The sequence below is a fragment of the Salvelinus alpinus genome, chromosome 21 (assembly GCF_045679555.1).
Source record: "Salvelinus alpinus chromosome 21, SLU_Salpinus.1, whole genome shotgun sequence".
In the NCBI taxonomy this organism is placed as follows: Eukaryota; Metazoa; Chordata; class Actinopteri; order Salmoniformes; family Salmonidae; genus Salvelinus; species Salvelinus alpinus.
The window spans coordinates 45,382,686-45,391,533 of record NC_092106.1 but is presented as its reverse complement, the minus strand read 5'-3'; the positions used below and the strand labels follow the sequence as shown (position 1 = coordinate 45,391,533).

The 8,848-nt window shown below is 43.6% G+C and overlaps 1 protein-coding gene across 1 annotated transcript; it reads right to left on the bottom strand.

Moving 5' to 3' along the window:
* Positions 1–3,033: 3,033 nt before the first annotated feature.
* On the bottom strand, positions 3,034–7,431 carry LOC139548358 (extracellular calcium-sensing receptor-like). The gene is made up of 8 exons (XM_071357994.1): positions 7,208–7,431; positions 6,780–7,104; positions 5,674–5,952; positions 5,048–5,596; positions 4,673–4,894; positions 4,335–4,458; positions 3,759–4,231; positions 3,034–3,524 (listed from the first exon to the last, which is right to left on the bottom strand). The coding sequence occupies exons 1-8, from the start codon at positions 7,429–7,431 to the stop codon at positions 3,099–3,101; spliced, it is 2,622 nt and encodes an 873-aa protein (XP_071214095.1). The 3' UTR covers positions 3,034–3,098.
* Between the last annotated feature and the right edge of the window lie 1,417 nt (positions 7,432–8,848).

The window sequence follows — 8,848 nt, the reverse complement described above, 5'->3', positions numbered from 1 at the left end:
TAATATTTATCGAACGAAAATAACATTTATTGGGTAACTGGGAGTCTCGTGAGTGCAAACATCCGAAGATTATCAAAGGTAAGCGATTAATTTTATTGCTTTTCTGACTTTTGTGACCATGCTAATTTGGGGCTAGCTGTTCTAGCATTGATTGATACACTCACAAAAGCTTGGATTGCTTTCGCTGTAAAGCATATTTTCAAAATCTGACACGATAGGTGGATTAACAACAAGCTAAGCTGTGTTTTGGTATATTTCACTTGTGATTGCATGATTCTAAATATTGTTAGTAATATTTTTGAATTTGGCGCCCTGCAATTCAGCGGTTGTTTAGGAAAATGATCCCGCTAACGGGATCTGTGCGCAGAAAGGTTAACTGTTAAGGGTTAATACCACACGGTCAAGGTTAGGCTTGCACAGATCGGGAGGACCTTAGGAACGTTCCTGAGGTCAAATTGTGCTTCTAACCTTAACGGTTCTCTCTTTGTCTCCCGAAACCAAAAGACTTGAAATTTAGGTCCAGGCTTCATTTGGGGCCTTCTTCTTGTCACTGTCGCTGCGCTCAGACCGAGCGAGCCACGGTCAAGCGGGGCATCTCGTTGGACTCGGCACAGCCTAGAGATAATGGTAATGCCATTGCAGGCTCTGTGTGTCTTTAAGCACCTTACTGTTTCACTCCATCCTTGTTGTGTGTGTGTGTGTGTGTGTGTGTGTGTGTGTGTGTGTGTGTGTGTGTGTGTGTGTGTGTGTGTGTGTGTGTGTGTGTGTGTGTGTGTGTGTGTGTGTGTGTGTGTGTGTGTGTGTGTGTGTGTGTGTGTGTGTGTGTGTGTGTGTGTGTGAGCTTTTCTTTGACATCGGTTTAGAGAAATTACTGATTTAAAGTTCATGATTGTTGCCTAATCACACATATAAAGTTTTGAAAAGATCTGACCTTTTTAACCCTTCGAAACAGCACCTATGACCCCATTTTAAGGCACTTTTGGCACAGGAAGCTATAAGTAAACACATATCCTGATTGGGGTATGCTTACACAGAATCCTGAGTTTTAAGTCTATACATTAAGAACTGACTGATTTACACAGGGTTGAATGCACTATATATGAAAAACGGCTGGTTGGGAATGGAAAAACACTTTTAAGGTGAATTTAATCACTTCTGGTTGCTCCAGGAAGCTTAGAATCAACACAGGTAGACCTCATAGTGGCCTGATGGATTGTCATCGAAGACAGGTTCATAAGACATTCATAACCCACATAGGCTTCAGGTTGAATTTAGGGGAGCAGGCAATGTATTCCTATGGGGAGAGAAGTCAATGCAAACTGTTTGATGTAAACACCTTCTTTTAGCTGTTAGGGTTAATACCACACAGTCAAGGTTAGGCTTGCACAGATCGGGAGGACCTTAGGAACGTTCCTGAGGTCAAATTGTGCTTCTAACCTTAAAGGTTCCCTCTCTGTCTCCCAAAAGAAATTGAAATTTAGAGCCCAAAAGCAATTGAAATTTAGGTCCAGGCTTCATTTTGGGCCTTCTCTTGTCACTGTCGCTGCGCTCAGACCGAGCGAGCTACGGTCAAGCAGGGCATCTCATTGAACTCGGCATAGCCTAGAGATAATGGTAATGCCATTGCAGGCTCTGTGTGTTTTTAAGCACCTCACTTTGTCACTCCATCCTTGCTGTGTGTGTGTGTGCGTGTGGGTGAGAGAGCTTTTCTTTGACATCTGTTTAGAGAAATGACTGATTTACAGTTCACGATTGTTGCCTAATCACACATATGAAGTTTTGAAAATATCTGACCTTTTTAACCCTTCAAAACAGCCCCTATGACACCATTTTAAGGTACTTCCGGTTGACACAGGAAGCTGAAAGTGAACTCATATCCTCCTTGGGGTAGGCTCTTATAGAATATTGAGATTTAAGTCTTTATGTTAAGAACTGACTTATTTACAGAGGGTTAAATGAGTGTGTTATTTCAGAAAATCACAGAAAATCACAGAATTCTCGCAGAGCTTCGAAACCCACTTAAAAAATGTTTGTCTGAACACGCTGCAACTGGATCTGTAACCTTTTTGAAAAAATAACTAATTTTTTTGAACATCACGAATTGTACAATGTACGATTTCTCTTAATTTACAATAGATAAATGGCTGGTTCTTTTTTTCCTGACACCGTAGGTTTATGTACTTTGATGTGAAGCGGTCAAATTAGCACTCTATTTTCGTTTTTGACCTTTAATCCCAGAAAAATGGCCATAACTCAAAAAGCGTTGAGGCCTTGACGCCATCTTGTTCGGGGCCAACTGCCCATTATGCCAAACCTATGCTCACCAAGTTTCGTCTTCGAAATCTTTTCCGTTTAGGAGAAAAGGCCACGTCGTGATTGGTGATGTTTTGTACATTTGCAATATGATTCATTCAATATGATATGATTCATTCATTCTCTGGTGGGAATTACCGGGACAGCGGAAAAATGACAAAAATTTGAAGATTTTATAAAACGGAAACTGAATGTCCGAGAGACTTCGTTCGATGACTTCCTGAAAGATCTGGCCCCCGTGCACGGTCCGGCGCCATCCGCGAATTTTACAAACGTTCGTGGACGTCTAGTAAGGGATCGTACATTTGCAATATGGTGTATCTCACTAACCATATGGCAAATGTCAAAATGTTCTCTTCATGTATGGAAGTTGTTTTATCACAAATCTATGGAAGGTGTTTTATCATATTTTTATGGAAGGTGTTTTATCACATGACCATTAATGACTAATAATCAGCCTTTTATGTACTACTTGTTTTATTCCAATTTATACTTGTTTTACCAAGATGTGTGCAGATAAGTCAAACTCTAATTAATAATGCATCATAAAATCTCATTGGAGTGTCTGATTTTATTTCAGAATAAAGAGCACATTTCTACATTTTATTCAATATCATATAATGTTATGCAACTTCTTCCTAACCTATGAAAAATATGTAACATATTAAACATGGTCAATATTAAACATTAACTCAGTGGTGAATGTATTAGAAACTAGTACGACTTTTTATTAATAAAATACATTGATTCAACATATTGATCAGGAATCATCACATGGAAATCTATTATCCTTTGAGCATCATGTGTTTCCTGCTGTTTTTCTCTGGTCTGAGCATTACAATGTAGCACTTAGGGGCAAATATACAGACCAGGAGGCCAAAGGCCGAGGCTAGAATGGCAAAGACATGGACGGCCACTGTGTACTTTCCTGCTGTGCTCACATACACAGGGATAAAGGTTATCCATACAGCAAAGAAGATCAGCATGCTGAAGGTGATGAACTTGGCCTCGTTGAAGTTGTCCGGCAGTTTCCGGGCCAGAAAGGCCAGGATGAAGCACATGCAGGCCAAGAGGCCGATGTATCCCAGAACGCACCAGAAGGCGACTTCTGACCCCATGGCACAGTCGATGATGATGACAGAGCTGATGTGGCCGGTGTTGAGGTTGGTGTAGGGAGGTCTGGTCAGCAGCCAGATGAGACAGATCAGTCCCTGTCAGCCAGAGGGAACCATATTGGTGTTACTATTGATCAAGGGATTCAATTGTCTGATTCATTTTAATGTATTTCACTTAGGCTGCATTTAGTCAGGCAGCCCAAATCTAGGCTTTTGCCCAGTTATTGGCAAAAGATCAGATCTAATTGGTCACAAGGCTGGCTGACTCTGTTAACGCAGCTTTAGAAGTAGAAGTCAATGAAAAGAAAAGCAACAAGATCAGAATAGTACCTGGACGGCAGTGCACAACACAACACTGGCTCTCTGCTGGGCAGGGCCGAACCACTTCATGACATCACTTCCTGGCAGGGTGGCCCTGAAGGCCATGAGGACCACCATGGTCTTGGCAAGGAGGCAGGAGATGCAGAGGGCAAAGCTCACCCCGAACGCTGGGTACCGGATCCGGCACAGCCAATCAGATGGCTCCCCGATGAACAACAGGCCAATCAGGAAGCAGACGGAAAGGAAGAGGAGGAGAAGGAAGCTCAGCTCCATGTTGTTGCCGCGGACGATGGGAGTGTGTCGGTTGGCAACAAACACCGCCAAGACAGAGAGTGAGGCACAGGCCCCAAGAATGGATACCACACACAGGACGACACCCATGGACTCTTGATAGGACAGGAACTCTATGGTCTTTGGAACACAGTGGTCTCTGGCCTCGTTTGGCCACGTGACGTCAGAGCAGCGTATGCAGTTTAAAGAATCTGACAGAGAGGAAAGAGAAAACAGGGATTGCAATAGCAACACTGTTTTTCTAGTTCTGACCAATGACTGGTGAGAAAGGCTTGGAAATAAGGGAAAACACACCAGTTTGATTGCTGACCTCCCCCTCAGCACAGGGGATGCAGTCGAAGCAGCAGACAGGCTCCCCCTTCTTCCTGGCCACACGGGTGCCTGGGGAACAGCTCTCACTGCACACTGATCGAGCTGCCTGGGGGGCAGAGGGGCACCACTCAGATATACTGATACATCTCGCGTGTAATAAGCGGTGTGCAGGGAAAGTGTTTCAGAACGCTTTTCAACCTAGCCAAATGTAGTTTATAAAATGCTAACTTGATATTCTTCAATGCCGTTAAGAAGACAACAAAGAACAGACTGAGAAGAAAACGTAGAACCAAGCACCTAGACTGTGATAAAGGGCGCACCTGCTTTCCCACAGGCCACTGAATCACTGAGTCATTTATGACCAGGTCTCGGCCATCGGCCAATGAGGCGTCATAGAACCCCACTTTAACTAATCGCAGGGAGCCATCCTGCCCCCTCTGCCAGTTCATGAGGTCATATGAAGCGATGGGGTCACCATTGTGGTCAAAGCTGACCTCCTCCCCGAGTGTGGAAAACTTCACCTGCTTCATGTAATGTAGAAGCTGGGGAAAGAGGAGTGGAGAGGGTGAGATGAGAAACTATACACTCTACTCCACCTACTGGTGTGTGTGTGTGTCTGCATGCGTGCAAATGAGAAAAGGGCAATGATATCTATTCAGCAATAATGAGCAGAGTATCTTCAGCTGTAGACTCACCTGCCATGGTTTAACATGCTTTGGGTCCCCACAGGTGCCATTGATAAAAGGCCCCTGCCCAGCCACACAGTTGGTCATATCCTGCAGGGCATGGGCGATGAGATACACAGCCTTATACACGTTATAGGATACTCTGAGCTGGCTCACATCAGCATAGGGTGTGTACACATCCCCCAGAACCTCTCTTCCACTACAGGGCTCTCTGTCCAGGTAACTGACAGAGTGAGTGTGTGTGTTTAAGGAATCGTTCACTCTACAGTTGAATGTCTCTTCCCAGAACTCTGCCAGGAAAGCCGACTGACGTCCGTGGGATGGTCCTAGTCTGGTCAGGAAGTCTTTGAGCCCGGGAATAACATCAGCCTTCCGTATTCCAAATCCCAGCGTTCCTGTCAGGAGATCTCCAAACTCTCTCCACAGGGACTTAGAGGTGGCCCAGGCCTCGCTGGCGATCAGTTGCAGCCCTGTGACATTCCGATGGAGACACTCTCTGAGGATACTCCGAAGCTCCGACTCACCGGAGAAATTCAGGAGGACTCGGGAGGACGACCCCTGGGAAACAATTACAAGAATAACAAAATGTATAATCATGTGCTTTGAAGACATCATACGTGTATTTATTTGCTAACCTGGATAGTGTCCACTAGCTGTCCCACAGCATGCTGGGTAAGGACCACTGGGTAGAAGTGGACGTAGGCAGCACACATCCCAAAATGAACGGACTCCTGTAGAAACAACTGGATGGCAAAACGGGCGTAGTCAGACTCCACCCCGATGACGCCCACCCAGGTCCAGTGGAAGTAGCGTACCAGGCGAGCCAGGGCTCTTATCTGAAAGGCATCACTGGGCATGGTGCGCATGAACTGCTTCTGGTCACTCAGGCAGCTGCAGGACGCAAAGTAGCTCACCTGAAAGAAGAGGGAACAGCAGGTTAAAAGTGCACTCCGTAAGATGTACTCAAGCATTACGTATAGCTTTTAATATTTACAATATATATATGAACTCAATTTCATGATTTTTTTTTTTTAATAACATTTGAAGATATGAAATAACAAGTCTCCTGCCAAAGTAAAAATACAATACAGATGTGGGATCTTCATTTGTCCAGTATTGTCACAGCAAAATAATCCTGCAGCAACAGAATATGAACATTTATTCCATTGTGTAGCTTGATTGGTGGTCAGGCTATTAGATGGCCCAAATTAGCCTACATGAAAGTGCAACACTGTTAGTATAACGTATGTTAGTGTGGTTTTCCAGTGAATTTTGTAAATCACCAAACTCATCTGCATATCTTGCAGTGCAGAAAAATTCTCAGCAACAAAAGAGTGATCAAATTAAGATCCCTTACCTATATATTATGATCTACAAGCCAGTCCAGAGCAGAGAGAACAGCAGGTTAAATGTGCACTCTGTAAGTTGTACTCGAGCATTGCATATAGCCCTTAATTTTCATGTAGCAGTCAAGGAAAGCAATTCCATAATAAAATGTATAGAATTTTTTGAAAGTAGCTTTTAAGTCATGAAATAGTATGGCTCCTGCCAAAGTAACATAATTTACATAACAATCAGACATGTAACTGTAATAGCTTCAAGACATCTATATTTTAGGGTATTACCATTTCGGCTGAGCCATACTTTTACCAAGGATCTACCTCCATCAAAAGCAATTTATCAACTATAAGAAGATGATTACAGAATGATAAAAGTGCAATATACGTAACCCTAGTCTCACCAGGGGTATTTGAAAGGAGCCCAGAGTTCTGAGCACAGCCATAGACACCCCAGAGGCGGCATCTCCTATGATAACAGGGGACACGGCCCTGCGTACAGCGGCACAGTCCGAACCTGGACCCTGACCTGCTCCCCTGGAGTCTGCCCCCCATTCTGGCTGCCCGTTGACCAGCAGCAGGGAGCCTCTCAGGGACACAGGGACATGGTCACAGCTGTCCCGGATATGGAACCCCAGTGTCAGGTGTGGGAGCAGGTCACTTCGTTGGTTGATCTCTCTCACTGCGAACATCATGGTCTCCATCCAACGCAGGGCCCTGGCACTGAAACTACAGGGAAGAGGATAGCAAGTGGCTTAGAAGCAATGCACATGAGAGAGAAAGAGACAAACAGACAGACAGAAAACATTCTTCATTTCCCATCACTTACTACTCATATGTAGTCTGTTGCGGTTCCCATTGAAATGATGTCACAGAGGACACAGGACTATAGTGGAGCGGGAACAAGCCCCCAAGAACCACGTCTCCCTCCTGATAGAAGCTGCTCGTCTCTTCTTCCCCCAGGAAAGTGCACCCGTCCTGGGCTGCGGCAGAGCAAACCCGGCTGGCCCACAGGAGAAGCCCCAGCAGCAGGAGTCTGGCAGAGAGGTGCGCCATGGCAGGCAGAGAGTGGATGTATGATGTGAGATCAGTTAGGGCTTCCAGTCCTCGTCTAACCCCCAATTCTCACTTGTGTGGCTGTGGGTACCAGGTTTGGTCCCTATATAGGCCCAGGTTGTCATGACATCACTGCAGACAAGGTCCTACTTTTCCATTTTTTTATTGCAGTGCATTCTCTAATGAGTAGATCTTAGTTGGAACAACAGCAAAGCCCTTACCCCGCCTCTGTTTTGGTAAAAAATTTAATAAAATGTGTCTGGAAAAATGTAACCACTCTCAGATTAATAGACAGAGAGAAGAATGCAAGGACTGACCATCCATGATATTAAATTTATAGTTTTAACCATGTTGTGATTTTATACAGTGTTTGTTTACATTTACATTGTTTACAAACATTGGAGTAGAATGAGTTTACATTTTGGGTTCTGATGTGGTATGACAGTTAAAATGAGCTTTTATAAGTTATATTCTTATCGAATCAATGGGTATATATAATTGATTTAAGTCCAAAAATGGATGTAGCAACAAATGAGTCTAGCTTTAAAGGGATCATTCACCCCATAATCAAAGTGGATGTCAGACATTTTCGTACCAGATTTCTCGCTCAACAGTAGGTGGCAGTGTATGCATTGCATTAGAACAAAGCTGTGTCGTATTGTCTGTGTGTGATGTCACCACAATTTATACCGGGGGAGGGTAGTAATATATTGATCTTTTACTGCAGAGGGCTAAATCAGGGTCACAGATGTTTATTGGTAGTCTTAAACAACTCTACTTTGAAACAAAAATGTACACCTTACACACATGGTTATGGGCTTAAAGAAAATATGACACGTGTACCATGTCAGATATAAAGTTGAAATGTATTACATTTTGAGTTTACTTCCCAATATTACACTTTATTTATATACATCATAGAAGACTGAAGTATAACAAAATCAATTGACATAGAAACACCAGATTATTATTTCAAAATGTATAATGTTGATTAATTATGAAATTATGAGAAATATTAGTAACATTCCACCGATGAGGACACTAGAGGGAGATTTGGTCATTTGACTGCAGGAAAGTGCTTCAATACCTTTGTATAGGCCTCATAAAATATCATGAAACAAATTACAATCACTTAAGCACACAGTGTGAAGTGTGCTATATTGTGTGGGTTTCTTATTACCTATCATACATATTGTATGCCATAAAAGTCCCAGTCGGCCTCTCCAAGCCACTGTGAGTGTTTGGTGAGGGAGGGGTGCAGATCACGTGAAGTCCACGGAGATACCAAATTAAATCAGATGAAATGATGACGAGACCAAGGAGTATAAAACAGAACAACCTGAACAGGCTGTGTGGGAGGATATCAGCTTGTCTATGAGCAGGAGGATCTCTCTGCATCTATCGGACCAGTCTGAGG

Bases quoted from the DNA above. Each gene is read 5' to 3' on its own strand.
- LOC139548358 (XM_071357994.1), bottom strand. From the start codon at position 7,431: ATGGCGCACCTCTCTGCCAGACTCCTGCTGCTGGGGCTTCTCCTGTGG. The intron at 4,459-4,672 runs GTGCGCCCTTTA...TCTGCCCCCCAG, and splicing joins AGTGGCCTGTGGGAAAGCAG to GCAGCTCGATCAGTGTGCAG. The intron at 4,232-4,334 runs GTGTGTTTTCCC...CCTCTCTGTCAG, and splicing joins GGAGGTCAGCAATCAAACTG to ATTCTTTAAACTGCATACGC.